Below are 20418 nucleotides of genomic sequence, written 5' to 3'. Positions count from 1 at the left end.
TGAAACCGTCTCGGGTAAAACGGCTCGTTTTGTGCTCTTGTTGTACAATCTATTTTGTTGTCAGGCGGCTGACATAGACATGCGCAACGAACTGTACAAGCACATAGTGCTGAGCGGGGGCTCCACCATGTACCCCGGGCTGCCGTCGCGGCTCGAGCGGGAGATCAAGCAGCTCTATCTGGAGCGCGTGCTCAAGAACGACACCGACAAGCTCGCCGTGAGTGCACGCGCACATATACAGTCAAGGGCGAAGACATCGACACGGCCAAAGTTACAAAAATATGTATACACGACCTTAATGTTAAGTGCATAAAGTCGTGTATACATGTTTTTGTAACTTTGGCCGTGTTGATATCTTTGCCCTTGACTGTACTCGCACTCACGCACACACTCACACTCATATTCACACACAATTTCATACTCTTACTTTTACTCACACTCAATTTCATGCTCTTACTCTTACTCAAACTCAATTTCATACTCACATTTTGCTCAAATCAATTTCATGTTCATATTCATACTCACACACTTACTTGCATTCATTATCATACTCATACTCACGCTCGATTTCTTACTTATACTCTTACACACATTCACATTCATACTCTTCTTTGTACTCACTCAATTTCATACCCACACTTAACGCTCACATATTTGGTGTCGGCAGAAATTCAAGATCCGCATTGAGGACCCCCCGCGGCGCAAGGACATGGTGTTCATCGGCGGCGCTGTGCTGGCTGAAGTCTGCAAGAACAGAGACAACTTCTGGCTGTCCAGGAACGAGTATCAGGAACAGGTGACTGCACTCACTGCTGCTAGGGCTGTTTACACGGCCCAAGGTTGAAAAATTAAATCGTTATTTTATTGCTATAGGCCGTAGCTGGATAAGGGGACATCTGCCCTTGTGCTATTTTGACTTGATTTTTTTTTATATAGTTTACTCACAACTAGTGCACGTAACATACAAAATATTAAAATAGAAAACCAAGTGGCGGTGTTTAAGGGTTCCATTTTTGAAGGCAGAGTGTATTAACCTTTTTCTATTTTTATTTTTCAGGGCATATCGTGTCTGAGAAAGCTGGGTCCCCGTGCAAGTTAATGAAATTACAGTTCTAAATTAATATTGTAAAAAAATGTATGATTTCCCTTTCAATTTCTATTAAGATTTCCTGAGTATTAGTTTTCTAAGAAGTGATCAATTCCATTACACTAGTTTTGTATGAGTTAACTGTTTAATGAAAGTAATATTATTATATATTGACCGTTAAATGACATCGTTTTAGGCCCACTTGCAGTAAACACATAAATCTCGAGTTAGCGTTAAGCTCAGTTTAGTAGTGTCAAATTGTATGGAACTGTCAAGCTTAAGCCTGGATTAACTACTAAATCTAGATTTATTTTTTCCTGCAAGACGGCCTTAGAGTACGATATAAAACAGTAGAAAAAGGATGAAAAAGAACTAAAATTGGAAATACGAATGTTGGGGTGACACGTTTCCCGGCCCGAATACGGACTCTGTTTTTCGTGTACACACCCATAGAAGCTCATGGCAGTTTCTATGGGCGTGCACACAAAACAGGGTCGGTGTTTCCATGTCGGTATTATCCGGGCCGGGAAAGAGTGTCACCCGAATGTTGCCATGTTAGAGCATTTTACATAAAAAATGTGACCGCGGCAAAAAAAGTGGTGGCCTTTCTACTGTTTTATGTCATACAATTAACATTTTTGTAGAAAAACAGAACCAAACATGACAGAATAAACGTAATTTTTCACACGTGATTATTGTTAGCAGAATCAAGTTGAAATTAATCCTTAGAATAAAAAGACTGTTGGATATTCTGCATTTATTTTATTCAAATTATGAATTTATGGTATTATGTAAACTTTTTTCACAAATTAATACGCAATCGTGTATAGTCTAAATAAATTAAGATATTATATGTGCCTTTTTATTTGTATTTTTAAGTTGGTAGAAAATTGCGGCTCGTCATATGCCTTATAAAGCATATAAAACAAATAAACATGTGCGCATTAATAGCAAGAGAAGCAAAAAAGTGGCGATAATCAATTCTGGATGGAATATCCTAACGTTAACGCACCGCCATTGTCATTTCGAAGTTTAAATATCTCAAAAATGGCTGAATCGATTTTAATGAAATATAGCTATGACCCACCGCAAGGCAACAAGCTTTTATGTAAAGAAAACTGCATCAAAATCGGTCCATCCGTTTGAAAGCCGCGATGCTACAGGCAGACATTGGAGTGAAACGATATCACTGGCAATACCCACGTCACGTGTCAAACATGTTCAGCAGATGTCTAAAATTTTGAATTGGTTTTTGTAGTAGGTAGGTAACACAAAAACCGGCAAGTAAGGTTTAAATTTAATTTTAAAGAAAAACTCGTCATTTCAGTACTAAACAGTTTTTTATTATGTATAAGAACAAATACAGTGTTATTTTTATATGTACAAGTAAATACATAGTGTTGCTTAAACTATTTAAAGTCTAGAAAATGCTAACTGAAGTCTGTCGTTTTGAATACTGCTGTTTCTTAGATTATAGTATAAACTTACAATAAACTGATACTGAATTCTTTTTGTAGTAAAAACTGGCAGTGGAGTAAAAATCGATACTACTAACGGCATCTATCGGCCATCTTAGAAAACTATTTTCAAACTACGGGTGCGTTTAATGTACAGTCGAGGAAATTGAATCACGTACAGTCGAGTTCATAAACTTTTGAGCAAAAATTTGATCAAAAATATCTGAACGTGCTTCTACGACGTTAACAATAGAGTCGTTGCACACATGTTGACATCCCATACATCTGCCAAAGAAATTATAGCGAAATTGATTATGAAATGGTTCCACCCCGGTACGCGATTCAGTTTCCTGGACTGTACAGTCAACTACAAAAATATTGGCAAAGTTACAAAAATATGTATAGACGACCTTACTAATAAGTCCATAAGTTGTTTATACATATTTTTGCAACTTTGGCCGAATTGATTCTTTGCAGTTGACCATGGCCATACGCCCAATCGACCCGATAATTTCGTATACCTACTGGAAACAAATTACGCAAGGGCTCGAATTATCACGTCGTACATCCCAGGTCGACTGATACGAGGCATACATTAACCGCACTCACACCTATATTTGCATGTGAAGTATTCTGTTATTATAGTAAATATATTCTACTGTATCTGGCACGTTATGGCAAAGTTAAAAGTATTTGACTGAATGCCTTCTGTATCATTAGACTTACACGTCATCTGGGCTTTTGGGCAAAGCCAAACGGCTACGGTTACATAGTTTTACCAGTGGCGTAGCGTAGTGGGGCGGCAAAATTCCATAATAAAAAATACTGAATAATATCTAGATAATAATATATTTCACAACTTTTTCCGGACAGTTTAGAATGAGCACAAAATTTTCCATTACTTATACCGTGACGAAATCGGGGAATCCCCTTTCAATAATGAGGGCTTATCGCGTATGAATTCGCCGCTAGAGGCGCCAGTGTAGCGCGAGGTCTCCGAAATGTCAAATCTCATAGTTTTTGCGTGAGCTACGCGGGTTTATTTATAATTAGAATAATGTTGTGAATATTTTGCATTACCTGTAATTAATTATGGCAATTATGCGTTACGGGGCAATGAATGTCTGTGTTTTGAGACAGTTTTGTTTTTCGGAAACTTTTGTCTTCCCTTTTTGTCCCGAACAAAACGGGACTACGCAACACTGTGGTTGCTCGATATTTTTATGGTACGGTTTTAAGGTGATTATATATGATTTTAATCTAAACTTTGTTTTCACGCCCGTAATAACAGACTTTGAAAGCCACACTAAAAACCTCACGCAACAGTGGCGCCATTTAGAAAGACAAAAAACGTGGTATGTATTGATATCTTGTATAGGTACTATATATGGTTTTTTAAAACCTAAATAAGAGGGCGGCAAAATTATCTTCCGCCCCGGGCGGCTGTTACCCACGCTACGCCACTGAGTGTTACGTCCATATAATAATTTAGTGAGTACTTTAGGTATATATATACTAAATGAGGCGTTGGTGTATTTGTTTAGGTAAACGTTTCTTTATACAGTATAAAACAAAGTCGCCAAAACATAATTTTTTACATCGCTTACGCAAGTTAGATAAGCACTTAAAAAAAATCTTTTTTTTTAATTACAGCAGCGGGAAGTCAGGACGGCTGGGTTAAACATGTATATTTACTTTTAAAATAAATAAATTTTATCATTCCAATTACCTAATAAATAATTATTTCTAAAGATAGAGTATTTTAAAAACTGATAAGTATATTCAACTATAAAATAAAATACGTTATTAAAAAGAACCTAAATATTTGGCACGAAATGATAGAGCAATATTTCTAGAAGCCGCAGTACTTGTAAATAGGTATAGTATACTTATTCAAAAACAGTTCATCCATGTGCGCTTATTAAAATAATTAAATTTGTGACATTATACGTAAAAAAAATAGTGCAGTGTAAATTTATGCGGCACCGAATTTAATTACACTTCATTCACCTAATGCGTTCGCCGAACTTAATTCAAACTTCGGGCAGCGAAGGTTATCTATCGTCGTTACATTAGTCTGACCCTATAGGACTATGATTCAAACTTCGTATCTCACCGTCTCGCTGACGCTTAATTTAGTACGAGAGTGAGAGGGACGGTACGATACGAATTTCGTAATAGCCCCCTATCCGCCTAATGCCACAGAATAAGTAATAGTACAAGTAGCCACTGCCGTAGGCGAATAAGAACGTGCCTTGTATGCTTCTCTGTTATCGCATAACTCGTGTCACCGCACGCGTTGAGTCGCACTTCGCCTCAACGTTTAGGCCCGGTATGCTTGTAGCTCGGAAACTAGTGACATGCTAAGTTTTTTACACTGTTGCGGTCACCGCATGTATTGTCTTATATCAGGGTTTCTCAAACTTATGGCTCCACGTACCCCTGTTAAAGTTTCTAGACCATAGCGAACCCCTCAAGTAATACAATTGACTGTTGGAGAAACTAAAAATAAAAAATACAAAAAGACTCCAAAAACCAATCTTAATCATCTTGCTAGTCTTGCAGCCTGGTGGTTTTTGGAGTCACGTAGTCGCGAACCCTCTACCGTCGAATAGCGAACCCCTAGGGGTTCGCGTACCCCACTTTGAGTAACCCTGTCTTATATGACTTAGGGCCTATTTATGCATGCATACCGCGTTCATTTAAACGCACAGGTGATGCGCGTTTGTATCGATACACGCGCAATACGTACGCGAATTAGACGCAGCGTGTAGACCTTTGAATACCTGCCTTCTATTTATTATTCCGTTCATACATACACAGACGCGATGCTAACGTGTCTGTATAATGCAAGCGCGTTTGTATCGATATAAACGCAAAATGCTTTGTAGAATTAATAACGCGCTATCGATGCGTGTTGACGGTGCGTCTAAAAAATGCAGTGTGCATGGCCCTTAATGTAATGGCCTCATTAGTAATCTCGAATTTTTATATTAACGAACTAAACTAAGTGTATAAGAAGTAACAGTCAGATTTATGTTAGTATAAAAAAGAGATCAATTACTACAGTTACATTATACAAGTATAATCCAGTGTCAAAGGAAATTGAACATGTATTATTTCAGATATAATGTAATAAGACTTGGACGCAATAAGACCTACATAGGTTATCTGAAATCATTTTTAACCGACTTCAAAAAAGGAGGAAGTTTTTATACATTCATATCTTCATTTTAATCGGATAGAATTATGTTGTAGTTCAACAACCGTTGTTCGTCATTTAACGGGTTAAAATAAATTAAAGTTTATTAATTATTTAACATTATCTCGCAAAAATCGCTACTAATAAAAGAATATTTTAAGGCAATTTTTTATAATAAATAAAGAGTTTTTTTACGAAATTTCGGGCAATAGCTTCGTGCGAGAGGGAGGGTTCCCCTTTGCGTAGTTCTTCGTCCTAATAATTTATTTATCAGTTTATAAAACCAATGCGCTGTAAAATTCAACTATTAATATATAAAAAACACAATACGTGAATAATCCATTATTTAGCATCATTTTTTTTTTTTTTCAAATTCTGTAATATTTCCTTAGACACTGTTACGCTGTCACCACACTCAGCTGTTCGCTTATAGACACTCCTGTCTCGATAATCATCTAACATTAGCTAAGTGTAGAAACAGTATAAGGCTACGTTTTCACCGGAGACGTGCGAGGATGCGTTACGAGCAATGTGTTTGTCATTAACCAATAGAAACGCTTCATTTACCTGTTCTCGCTCAGCGCAGCTCTAGCTATTCTATTGGTTCATGACAAACATCCTCGCAGTCCACGCACATCTCTGGTAGAAACGCATCCTTAAAGCCTGCCCAGAATAGCAAGGGCAGATATAATGGTTTTACATGTTGCTCTTTTTAGCTATTATTTAACCAATATGGCAGCCCTTGAACTGTTTCTGGTTTAATCAAGTTAACAAAACATGAAGGCGTTCAATATAGAGGATGGAATATCAAATCTTATTTATTCAAGCTCCAGGGAGTTGGGCGCGCAGCCGGGATTTTTAGGGTCTATATTAATTCGTATAAAATTAATATTCCTAATTGAAATATGCAGAAGTGAACTATTATGTGTAAATATCTATGTATTATCGGGCTGTTATAAACAAATACCTAACATTGAAGCCTTCTGAACCTAACCTAGTAGGTTTTGCCCTGACCAGGCTTATTCACTCGCTTGATAAAATTATGAATTCATTTTATAACAATTAAAGTTATAGTTAATAATGTTACGCACATTTCAATTATACGAATTTATTATTATACTAAATAATTTTGATTTTTTATAATTATGCATGTATGTTATGCACAATTGTTTATGTTATGCCAAATCTATTATGCGAATTTATATTAGGACATAGGAAATAAGGGGCACCCGATTTTTGGGGGTTTTCAGAAAAATATGTACCCCGTTTTGCCTTAATTATCCATACTAAAATTTATTTGTCACTTTTGGGACGGTCCATATCAAAAACTGACAGTAAAGGTGGGACACTTATTGCTTAAATCGATAGTGCCTACACATCTGAGTAGAAATAACCCAAAAACTGTTAGTTTTTAAAAAAGAAGTAAAGGGTACAATTTTTTCTGAAAATTCCCTTTTAAGGCAGTGAGAGTCCGGCTCTGTCTGGGCCCTCGCTTCCTAGTCGCCGATAATTGATTTTCCCGACTGCACACGCCCCATCGCCCCATCTACCTCATACATATAAAATTTAAAAGCAAGTAGTAAACAAAATCAAGAACCTAGTGCATTTGGCCTTTAAGGCGAGTCAACCAAAAAAAAAACTGTAATCTAATAATAATAACTATGGCTATTGCGATAGTAAAACAATAGTAGTAGTGTATCATTCTAAATCTAGACTTTGAATAGACTTTTTTCATGTCAATTTGCACGATGTCACGTCTATATGTAACGCCAAAAGCTTCGTTAACTTAATCAAGCTTTATTTCGTTAAACTTACGACGCTAGCAGCCTTTTAATTTTATCTAAAACCGACGTTATTGTACAAAATTTACATCACTATTAAATGTAATAAAGTAATCAAAAAACATTTGCTAAGACAAAATGGAAGATAAAGTGAGCGAACTTCGTTTGACAGTTTAGAATAAAAATACGTTTTAGAATTGATTTAAGTTTTTTTTTTATAAATAATTTAGAACTAAGCGGGTCATTCGAGTTGACGAGAGATAAAACGTATTATCCTACTCATATTATGAACGCGAAAGTTTGTGTTAAGAGTAAAATTATACATTAAAACCTCAAAACTAAAGCTGCATTTTCGGTGTGAGAATTTTTAAGTTTTCTTTGTGTTTGATTTGACTGGCCTATTTATTTTGTACTCTTAGACTGGGTTCACACGGCGCAGTCCTGCACGATTTTGTATCGTACACGTTTCATCGAATAATTAGTGGCATATAACTTTGTGTTGAACCGTTGACACGTCGTTTCTACGACGTCGTACAAAAGACGTGTGAACGATTACGTCGGGGACGTCGTATAAAACGTGTACGATAAAAAATCGTGCAGGACTGCGCCGTGTGAACCCAACCTTATACGCTAAAACGGCTTAGCGGACAACTTTCAGCGTGAGTGTAACAATAATACAAGCTTTCGCATTTACAATACTAACTAGTAGAACCACCGTATTTTGGTACCGGGTTCACATTTGAGTAAAAATTTGATCAAAAATATGTAAACACGACTCATGTTAACAGCGTAGAAGCGTGTTCTGATATATTATGATTTAATTTTTGCTCAGAAGTATAAGAACGCGACTGTACTTTTGCTGTTCTAACATCAACTCGAGAGCCTCGCAATAAAATCTACTAGATACTTAACATCTTGAAATTTCATTGCCTATAATTAAGATCTTGGGTCATGCACAGAATGTTTACTTGTCTATGGAATATACAGTTATAAGTAAAGACAACATCACTGCTAATTATTATTTACATACGATGCATTATGTGTACAGAAAGAAAACTGATTTTTAATCCGTGTATGACCCTTCTTAAGCTGGATATACATTTGTGTGACACGACGTGCGTAACGCGTCAGAAAGTTTTTTTATCCAACTTACAGTTATTTCGTACGGTGATATTTAAGCATAGTAGGTATATAAGATTTTTAAGGACTGAACTTTACGTTGTTTTGACCTGGACAAACAATCCCGATTAACATTATATGCAGTTTTGATTGTTTGGACGACTTTTCCTTTGTCTATCACAGTGTTTTTCAAACTTTTTCAGGACGCGACCCCCCTTGGTTTGTAAAATATTTGGCGACCCCCTCCGCTTAGTTATTTTTATTATCCTGTGAGAGTATTTTATAGATACCGCGACCCCCCGGGGGCTCACGACCCACAGTTTGAAAAACACTGGTCTATCACATCATCAAAGTAATCTTACCATCATCATAAAGTAAGTAGTTTCATTTCACGACATATACTTACAAAAATCAGTATTCTATTCTTTAGAACATTTACAGTGCAAATTCTTCAATTAGATCTTGACGACCGGATGGCTAAGTGGTTAGAGAACCTGACTATGAAGCTTGAGGTCCTGGGTTCGAATCCCGGCCGGGGCAGATATTTGTGTGAATAACACGAATGTTTGTTCTCGGGTCTTGGATGTTTAATATGTATTTAAGTATGTATTTATCTATATAAGTATGTTTATCCGTTGCCTAGTATCCATAGTACAAGCTTTGCTTAGTTTGGGACTAGGTCAATTGGTGTCAAGTGTCCCATGATATTTATTATTTATTAGATCTGTACTGAAAGTTCAATAAACTAAACCAGTATTTTTCAACCTTTTACAGGACACGACCCCTTTAGTATGAATAAATATTTCGCGACCACCCGTTGTTTTTTTTCATGTATTTTATTTTGTGACAAATATTATTAGTTAACGCATTTACTTAATAAAGATTTTTAAACTTTTTTTTACTGAAGTAGTGTTCCCAGCATCTAATAGGGGCTCCGCGACCCCCCTAAAGAGGTTTAGCGACCCCCCAGGGGGTCGCAACCCACATCTAAAAACACTGAACTAAACTGTCCAAATTATATATTGATTTATCATTATTATTTTTAAGTTTCGTAACCCTTCGCGGAATTATTGTAACAACTAGCTGGTTTGTCTTACCTCTCTAGCTTAAAGCTTAAAATGAAACCGATACCGTTCTGACGCGTCACGGCACGTCACGTCAAACAAATATTAGCTTTACTCTCGCTTAGACTACTTAGAGCTCTGTCTGATAGACGAGTCGTCCTCAGCAAAGCTTGCCCTATTCCTCCTCTCGCACTTCTTCTGATGCTGCCTTATAAAAGCAGACAGTCTATTCAACAGAAACTGCTTATCATGTCCTTCTAGAACCAACTGGTTCTTCAACACTACCACCATATGTCTGTTAGCAGTCGCAACCGCCCAATAGTAGTACAAAAAGAACAGCATCACAGCGAACGCTGGTATAGCGAACGCCGATGTACCGATAAAGAAGATAACTGTATGTACTACTTCAGGGAAACCCTGGAACGTTGCCACAGCAAATTCCCACACAGTAGAAAGACCGCGGTATGGTCCACAGTTCAAGGATGGGTATAACTCTGCGATGGAGTACGCTACAGGCACTATGGATATAACGAAACCTAGGAGCAAAACTGACATGAATAAAGACTTCGATTTAGATGCTTTGTAAACAACAGGAGATGGTGTGCAGTTAATTAAACAAGTGAACTTCTTTACGTAGAATATTATGAAGTAGAATATTGTGCCGATAAGAGGTAAGAAAGGGCAGAAGAATGTACCCATCCATATGATAGTTTGTGTATATACTATGTCTAGCACATGTTTGGGGAGGTAAAAGTCTTGTTCCCCGATGATTTTGAAACAGCGACTGACTGTATGTCGAGCGATGAAAGCTCGCGGCAAGTTTATAAAGAATGTCGTGAAGAATTGTAAAGCGAAATCGGTTAGTATTAGCTTGTATAGCTGTTGGCCGACGTAGGTTTCCCAGCATTCTAGTCTAGAGGGGTCCTCGTTGCTGGAAGCGCAAATTTGACTGTCGTCTGTCACTCTTTGATATATCTGACTCAGTAATACTCCTAAAGAGGACAATCTAAGTAGAACTGTCCGTAGTAAAGTGACTATGATAACTCTAGCGGGCATGTATTCCTCGAATTTTATCAGATAATTGAATACTTCTGGTACTAGAATGTTTAAAGCGACTATACAGATGTAAGGTAAGAATTCAAGTAGAGTTATAGGCAGCTGGCCAAAGTTGTACGAGCCGTCTTTATTCAAAAGAGACATGCTCCGTTTGACAGTGTGGTTTAGATATTCGTCCGGATTAGCATTTTGTGATAAATCGGCTAGTTTTTTTACAGAAAAATCAAAAGTAACGTATATCAAAATGCCTGATGCTACCAACATGGATAGAACCAGCAAATTTACGAATAACCTTTTCAGATGTAATAAAATCTGACTCTCTCTGCTTCTTAACTGCTTTTCCTCTTTGAACCTTTCTTCTTCTATGCATCCTTTGATTTCATTGTATAGAGCTCTGTGTTTTATTTTGGCGGATTTATCGTTATGTATACAAAAGTCCCATCCGCCGAAAACTAGATTACAATACATGTAGAACTGACCCTCGCTTTCAACTAACCTTTCTTTAAACCCTCTAGCTCCAGTTTTAACTATGGCGATTAAAGATAGCAGCGCCCATGAGATCGGCACTAGTATGTAAGCCAATGGCATGTTATAATACATCTGGGAGTATAACTTATCGAAATAATACGTATATATTTGATTACTATATACACCGTAGAATAAAACGGTTCTTTCCATCCACCCGGTACCTTGTATGACATCGAGAAAGACGTTGCTATCTGTTAAATTCCTTTCTAAATATGCTTCTGCACAGCATACAGTGGAATTCGCTTCGTAGTTGCAAGTGTGAGTTTCATCGACTAGTAAAGTCTTTGGTAATATTAGGAAGATTATGACTAGTAGGGATATTACTAGGTTTAGGAATAACAGCCAGCGTAGGAAGAGGAAGTAGGAGACTACGCCTGTACCGAAGCTGCCCTCTATCTCCCGCAGCGGGGAGTGCCAGAGTTCCAACTTGGCCATTATTTCCGCGAGTCTGACGCGGAAGCGGTGCCATACTTTCCTTTGCCGCCATTGGAGTTGCTCTAAGCCGACGAGGCGCAGTTTTGTTGCGTTCTGGAATTTGATAAAAGTATGGTAAATTCCGTGGAGCCGTGGTGGCCTAGTGGTTTGACCTATCGCCTCTCAAACAGAGGGTCGTGGGTTCAAACCCCGGCTCGCACCTCTGAGTTTTTCGAAATTCATGTGCGGAATTACATTTGAAATTTACCACGAGCTATGCGGTGAAGGAAAACATCGTGAGGACACCTGCACAAACCTGCGAAGCAATTTAATGGTGCGTGTGAAGTTCCCAATCCGCACTGGGCCCGCGTGGGAACTATGGCCCAAGCTCTCTTGTTCTGAGAGGAGGCCTGTGCCCAGTAGTGGGACGTATATAGGCTGGGGATGATGATGATGGTAAATTCAGATGCTGGAAGACTGGCCGTGCGCTGGTGTGGGACGCTACCTGTACAGATACCCTGGCGGCGTCCTACCTACCAGCAACCACCAAATATTCGGGGGCGGCGGCAGACGCCCGGGAACGCCTCAAGGTCACAAAATATAGCTGTCTCGGCGCCCAATATCATTTCTTTGCTTTCGGCGTCGAGACTCTAGGTCCTTGGGGTAAGGGTGCGCTGGAGCTACACAGGGAGCTCAGCAATATGTTAAGGGAGGCAACAGGCAACCCTCGCGCCGGCAGCTTTCTCGCGCAAAGAATCTCAATCGTAGTTCAACGCGGGAATGCTGCCTGCGTGATGGGAACCATGCCAAGAGGCCCACTTCTGTTTTTTAATTAAAGTTTTAGTTTTAGTTATTTTAATTTAATAGTAGTTTTAGTCCTATGGATATTTTGTATTTTCTTAATATTTTCTTAATAAAAACCTAATAGCTTTAACAGATGCTTGATTGGTGATTCTTTTGTTCTGTAATTGTATATTTTTTTCTGACGTTAAATAAATGTGTTTTCTATCTTTTATAGGGTTAGAATCTCCTGTCTGTCTGTCCGTCCGTCTGTCACAGGGCTCTTGAGTCGTAATAGTTGGACACTTGAAATTTTCACAGATTATGTATTACTGTGGCCGCTATAACAACAAATACTAAAAACAGAATAAAATAAATATTTAAGGGGGGTCCCATACAACAAACATGATTGTTTGCCGTTTTTTTACTTGATATTAATACTTAACGGCAAAAACTTACATCAACTTGTTTTTTATTGCCGTTTTTTTTTGCTAATATCTAATGTATTGATAATGGTACGGAACCCTTCGTGCGCGAGTCCGACTCGCACTTGTCCGGTTTTTTAAGATCTAGTTTGACTTACTAGCGACCCGCCCCAGCTTAGTACGGGTGCAACTTTGAAAGAAAGTCTGTTTGCCACAGTAGCTGAAATTACCTGAAGCCGTGCCTTCAGCTCCCTCTTCTGGTTCATCGGCACCGGCATAGCCTTGATCTGCATGATCTCCTCCCATGTCCGCTCCTCGTTCGATAGGTTTTCTGTAACATGATTAATTTCATCTATTTAGATAATAACTTAACCAACCAAAGTTGGAAAACCACCGACTTTGTCACTTCAAAGATCAATTTCTCAAAACGGCTGAACCGATTTCGATGAAACATGTCTAAGAACCATGGCTAGAAACCCTGATTTCAAATAAAAAACAACTGCATTCAAATCGGTCCGCCCGTTTAAGAGCTACGGTGCCACAGACCGACACACACATAGCAGTCAAACTTGTAACACCCCTCTTTTTGCGTCGGGGTTTAAAACCAGCCAAATGTGAGCGGGACTCGCGCACCGACGGTGCCGTAAAAAAATTACGACTGTAATAATATCGTCTCAGCCTATATACGACCCACTGCTGGGCACACGCCTCCTATAAGAATGAGAGGGCCTGCGCCGTAGCTCCCACGCGGGCCCAGTGCGGATTGGGAACTTCGCAAGCTCGTGGTAAATTTTAAATGTAATTTCGCACACGAATTTTGGAAAACTCAAGAGGTAAGAGCCCGGGTTTGAACCCACGATCCTCTGCTTGGAGTCAAACCAGTAGGTCACCACGGATTTTAACATATACTGTCACACATACGTATATTGTCAAAATATACGCATTATATCATATTTATTATTTTTTTATAAAAAAAATGCAGTTATACTTAACATTTGTAGGGATATTTGGTTTTACTTACTTAATTTATACGTCATTGATCCCTAAATATTTATGATGTTCAGTTATCTATCGGCGTTATAGCGTGCAATGAATATAAATTAAGAGATAATGATACGAATGTCGACGAACTCAGTTATCAATAGGTAATTAATGTTTATTGTTTTATAGTAATTAAATTACGAGGTTGATGTGTTTATTTTGTTTTCAATGAAAAGCTAATTTATATTTTTTTACTTTATCAGTTCTAAACATGATCATTTATTTTTAACAGACTTCAAAGAAGGAGGAGGTTCTACGTTCGACTGTATGTATTTTTGTCAAGTTGTCTTCTCTCCAGCAGGAGCGGTCTTATAGTCATCTACCTCACCGTACATACTATACAGGGTGGAAAAAATCTATGGGCCCTGGGGGCAACTACCTTAAATCCTTTAGTTAGCTGATTGTACTGAAAGGAAACATTTCTTTATTTCTAAAATGAAACCAAACTGCATTCAAATATATCTTCTAAACTTCGCTTGTCTCACCCGGGAATCGAACCAACTAAAAATAAACACTCGCTATTTTATCATACGAATCGATACGATTATTGTTCAGGATAAAATTTGTCCAATAAACATACCAGATACCATGAAATAAAATATTTATTAACATTATGACATTACCTAGTACTGTTCACTTGTAACAAGTAAATGATGATAATTTACCGACACTTTGGGCGTCTCCTGCGTTACCAAAATTGTCTCAGCGTTACCAAAAAATCGTACTTCCAACAAGATATTTCACAAACTACAATTTTAGAAAATATTTAAAATATACTTACACAATACTTACAACTGCAATTTTTTTATATGTGTATTTTCAGTCTATTAGCTAGTTTTTGACTTCATCAAAAACACGATTGCTGACAAAAACCTCGATAGATTATTTTTTTGAAAAAGAGCCTTCATTTACACGTTAAACCAAATATTATGAAAAATATTATGAATATCAACACAAAATTTGCTTTATTAAATAGTTTTTTAGTAGATTTAGATTTATGCTTCATAGATTTTCAATAGGTTGAGTACATCAATCATACCAATTTATTTCGTCTTTGGCAAATAAAACGGTTCTAGCGCGCGGCGGCGGCGAAGTATTGCCCAGTCGCCAGTACACGCGTGTACGTAGTCGACGACGGACCTGTGCACATTTTTCTAACGCGCTAGTACTACTTTTGAGAGCAAATAATATGGGTAATCGCAGTATTAAAAAAGTTAAGCGAAGAGGAAACGCATAAGTGAACTCAGAGCACATATGAGAAGCATTAGAGTACCTAAACGGTAAGTACCTACGCCGGAGTCGGGCCGAGTCAGCAGGGCTACTACGAAACTCCAAACTCGAAGTTCGTGTCGTGCGGTCCCTCTCGCTCTCGTACTAAATAGTCAGTGGCGTAGCTAGGTAACCTAGGGCCCTGGGACAAATAAAAAAATGGGCCCACTGCTATCAAAACTGGTAAGGTTTTTTGAAGTAAAATCATTATATATACAAATACTTTCTAAGCAACTTTATCATCAGCTATAAAGCAGAATTTCGAGGCCCCCTGAGCTTGCACTGTAAATAGTATAAGTATCAGAGGGACCGCAACCCACGAACTTCGAGTTTCGTAGTAGCCCTGCTGAGCGGATTTCACATTCGTACTACGACCGCAAGCTGGTTGGCGCTCACGGATGCGGACGGCTTCGTCCAGATTCTACCGCGACTGCCATAGGTACAAATTGTAGGCACGTTGTATAACCTTATACTACTCACGGCGAACACGCGGCGAACCTTGCGGCTACTACGAAACTCGAAGTTCGTATCGTACCGTCCCTCTCGCTCTCGTATTAAATAGTATAAGTGTCAGAGGGACCGCACGACACGAACTTCGAGTTTCAAGTGTCGTAGTAGCCTTGCTTGATCCCTTTGTCAGATTCACTGACATTTCTGATAGTGACACAACAGTTTCAATTTTCTCATTTAATTGCAGGCAAAGGTTAATATCTTGCATTCAGCCAAGTTATTTAACATAAATTATTTTAATAAAATAAGATGGTCGCATTTGGTTGCACTAGTAAATTATTGTCAAAAACATGCACTCCAACTGGAATCCGGCTGCAAAATGGGAGTTATTGCGCAGTTAGTGCAACTGCATCAGCACTGCACCCGACTGTCAGAGGACTGCCATTTTAGGCAATCGGAGTGCAGTTCTTACGCAGTTCTGATGTAGTTCTGAACTTCGGAGTTCTTAACTTCGTTTCTAAAACCTCTTATTGAAAAAAAAATAAAAAAATGAATATCTGTCTTGCTCTTCCGCGAATTAGTGAGGCCAAGTCGTGGAAAACAGCTACGTGTGAGTTGCAAAAAATGTTTTTTCATGCAACCTCTTATTGCTTCTGGTTTCTGGTGTTCTGACTTGTATTTTTGTTATGATTGGTTATTTGGAGTCTTTTTGTATTTTTTATTTCAACTCCAAATTTGTTACTTTTACGGGTATCCCGTGAAACCATATCGAAAATACAAACTTAGACATGGATGCACAGAAAAACCAGAAAAAGAGACCAGCGCTGGGAATCGAACCCAGGTCCTCAGCAATCCGTGCTGCGTGCTATAACCCCTACACCACCGCTGGACAGGAATTTAGACACGAATTTTTCCTATGCATACATATCTCAGGTTGCTTATTTCTACTACGCTACTTATGCAGCAGCACTAGCGACATCTATGTTTCGCGCTCTCATCGAGAGACGTCACATTCTTTCGGAACCAACCGCTCACCCAGACAAGAGATGTCGCTACTAAGCAATCAAATTATGATTGGTTATTTGGAGTCTTTTGTATTTTTTATTTCAACTCCAAATTTGTTACTTTTACGGGTATCCCGTGAAACCATATCGAAAATACAAACTTAGACATGGATGCACAGAAAAACCAGAAAAAGAGACCAGCGCTGGGAATCGAACCCAGGTCCTCAGCAATCCGTGCTGCGTGCTATAACCCCTACACCACCGCTGGACAGGAATTTAGACACGATTTTTTCCTATGCATACATATCTCAGGTTGCTTATTTCTACTACGCTACTTATGCAGCAGCACTAGTACTTATGTGCATCCATGTCTAAGTTTGTATTTTCGATATGGTTTCACGGGATACCCGTAAAAGTAACAAATTTGGAGTTGAAATAAAAAAATACAAAAAGACTCCAAATAACCAATCATAATTTGATTGCTTAGTAGCGACATCTCTTGTCTGGGTGAGCGGTTGGTTCCGAAAGAATGTGACGTCTCTCGATGAGAGCGCGAAACATAGATGTCGCTAGTGCTGCTGCATAAGTAGCGTAGTAGAAATAAGCAACCTGAGATATGTATGCATAGGAAAAATTCGTGTCTAAATTCCTGTCCAGCGGTGTGTAGGGGTTATAGCACGCAGCACGGATTGCTGAGGACCTGGGTTCGATTCCCAGCGCTGGTCTCTTTTTCTGGTTTTTCTGTGCATCCATGTCTAAGTTTGTATTTTCGATTTGTATTTTTGTATTGATGCAATAACTACTTTACGCATACTCATAATCTTTATATCTGTCAAAGTTGTTCTGTGCGCTAAAACATATTTTTTATCTTTGGCTACAGCTCGCACATGTTTCTTAGAACATAAAATAAATAAAATAAAATAAATATCACGGGAAATTCACACCTATTGACCTAGTCCAAAGTAAGCTTAGCAAAGCTTGTGTTATGGGACTAAGAACATGGTTCCTACATTCATTTTTTTGACTGTATGGTTTGGGTAAGGGTTGTATACTGTAGTTTTAAAGTATTACATTTTGAAAAAGTGACTCTCTGCCAAGTTTCTTGCTGCGCATTTTTCCTGACAATGATGGTCTTTCCGAAAGCGCTGGTAGTTTAAAAAATGACGTGTAAAAGTGCCCATTGCGGCCTATTTACTGAATAAACGATTTGATTTGATTTGTTAAAAGTGAACAGACAACTATTTCTTTACTGTTTTATTATATGTGTAGATTTGCCTAGCTTGTAATCTAGATTTTCAGATTAAAATAAAATTGTTTTTTTTTATTTGTATTGATTTACCTATGTATTTTTATTTCGTCTGTCTACCTATTCAGTCTTAATGTCTATCCATTACCTACATTACAAATTAAACTGTGGGCATGAAGAGGGATAAATTATTTCTTTATTACCAAGACTATTTACATTAAACGAAGAATTTCTTAATTAAACCGAAAATTGTGTAATTATAATTTTAACGAAAAATCCGGAACTCACATTAACCAGAATACGGATACGAACAGAATAAGGCCGTCAACGGGCTGCGTGACAGACGCGCGAGGCGTTGCGCTGGACGCCCCGCATTCGCCTCCACCGCGTCGTCTGCTTCACCCCCTCAAATACCGAAAATTCTTCTATAAGCGCGCCTTAAGTAGGTTGGCATGTATTCATGTTTGAAAAATATCGTGGACAGATTAGTGTCGGTAAAAAAGTTGATTGGCCCAGAAACAAACGAGCGGAGCGAGGCTAGGTAAATGGAGCGTTTCTACTGGTTCATGAATACATTCCTTGCAACACATTCTCGCACATCTCTGGTTGAAATGCCGCAGCCTTAAAGCTTGAAACCCACTGACAGCGGTGGCGGAGCAGTACGGCGCGGCGCGGAGGCGGTACCGGTTGTAATATTCGAGCTACAATGAAAGAGGCCACACAGACCACTCCAGGCTTATTTCCCGCGCGGTATTCTATGTGGACTCCTTCATGTTAGCTCGAATATTACAACCGGTACGCCTCCGCGCCGCGCCGCATCGCTTCGCCACCGCTGTCAGTGGGTTTCAAGCAATTATACAAACCCCCTGTTTCTGTCTCTGTTTGTTTTGTTCGAATAGACGGAGACGGCATCACATTTATCCGACAAATAAAATTAATCAATTTGGTACGTAGATAGCTGGACGTCTGGAATAACATATAGGCTACTTTTTATCCCGATATTCCCACGGGATTGGGATAAACCTCAATGAAGACCACAATATAAATTTTGGGAGTTCCCAGGGAACTTTTGTAAAATCCCGAAATTGCAATTGTAACTTGTAACTACCAGATCGAACAGTTTATGCGTGCGAAACCGCGGGTAAACTCTAGTAACCCTATCTATAGTTTAAGCTGTGGAGTGACCTACCCGAGAGGTCCGGCAGCATGGACAGATGGTGGTCGCGGCTCTGCGTGGTGCGCGCGTACGTCGACTGGCGGCGCTCATTTTGTGAACGCACGCGCTTCACCGTCGTAGCTGTAAAATAATAGTACATTGTTTCTTAAGGGCGGTAAATAAGGAATTACGAACGAGAGTCTATTAGAAGCCCGAAGTCGAAGACTGAGGGCTTTAATGAGTCGATGTTCGTAATTCTAGTACCGCCCGTGCGACATACAATGTTTTTCATCACATTTGCGAGTAAAATTGTATATTTGTAAAAGAAAAACTAATAAGACGTTTTTTTTGGGTTTAAGACGTGAGTTATCCGTTACAATATCATTAATTCTGTTAATTATTGTTATGAATAAATAATAAAGTTCATACGCTCTCTACATAATAATAGGGTACTTTATTAAATGCTGACAAGATATATCCCGTATTGCTTTGCTCCTATCCTACCACGTCCTCTTAAGGTAGGACACGGCACTTAGGTACTCAACACAGCTTCCTCCCTCACGGGAGTAGGTATATGTAGCCAGTGTTATAACCAGTGGCGGACTAAGCCCGTGAGAGGCCCGGGCGGCAAAGCTGAATGAGCCCCCCCAGCTTAAAAAAAAAAGTAGTTAAAAAAATTAGGTATAAACACATTTTTAAAGTCTTGTTCAGGGAACGCGGAAGCATTTGGCCCCCCAAGACCGGAGGCCCGGGGCGGGCCGCCCCTTCCGCCCCCCTGTTAGAGCCACTGGCTAGAACACTCCATCAATCGAGCCATGCTAGTTCGTGATCCACTTACTCCTCGCTGTTTAGAGGGCAGTAACGTCGCAAGCTTGTGGCATCAGCCGCTGGAGGTTGTCGAACAGTTCCTGCTCCGCGCCAGGATACAGCTCCTGTAGAACTCGCCCCCGCCTCCTCCCACCCCGAGTGCCCGCGCTCGCGACTTGCCCTTCGATGAGTTGCCGCCCGACATGGTTAGGTTGGCATTTTACTCTGGAACAGGGATAATAGTAGATTATTGTCGTGGCATAAGTAGGGAATTGCTGGCTAAGTATGAGTATTTAACATTGTAATGGACATCTCGCATTTATGGTCAATGACATGTGCTCCGTAATTGTCATGTATATCGGAATAAAGTACCTTAAATAGTTTATAATATGGCTCAAATTGATAATTGAATAATATACATGATGTGGATGTACTTTCTAAATAAATAAACAGACGAGCTTGATCAAGATAGAGCGAGTGTCTACACTAGGGATGTAACGGATGTGGTTTTATCGGAACCGAAAGCGGAACC

General features: G+C 39.0%; 1 protein-coding gene and 1 pseudogene across 2 annotated transcripts in view; one reads left to right on the top strand and one right to left on the bottom strand.

Moving 5' to 3' along the window:
- LOC141444054 (actin-related protein 2-like) overlaps positions 1-1938 on the top strand; it is a 12484-nt pseudogene extending 10546 nt beyond the window's left edge. Inside the window, exons 6-8 of the transcript XR_012453122.1 lie at positions 2-217; positions 668-796; positions 1058-1938. The product of XR_012453122.1 is annotated as an actin-related protein 2-like (transcript). The remainder of the gene's footprint in view (position 1; positions 218-667; positions 797-1057) is intronic.
- A 2973-nt stretch (positions 1939-4911) lies between these two features.
- LOC141444168 (transmembrane channel-like protein 7) lies at positions 4912-19220 on the bottom strand (the record flags this gene model as incomplete). The annotated part of the gene is given in 3 exon segments (XM_074109627.1): positions 4912-11822; positions 13144-13244; positions 19113-19220. Coding segments are annotated over 3 exon segments (2195 nt in total), but the record flags the coding sequence as incomplete, so codon positions are not given.
- Positions 19221-20418: the final 1198 nt, after the last annotated feature.

The sequence above is a fragment of the Choristoneura fumiferana genome, chromosome 29 (assembly GCF_025370935.1).
Source record: "Choristoneura fumiferana chromosome 29, NRCan_CFum_1, whole genome shotgun sequence".
NCBI lineage: Eukaryota > Metazoa > Arthropoda > Insecta > Lepidoptera > Tortricidae > Choristoneura > Choristoneura fumiferana.
This window is presented reverse-complemented; position numbering and strand designations above follow the sequence as displayed.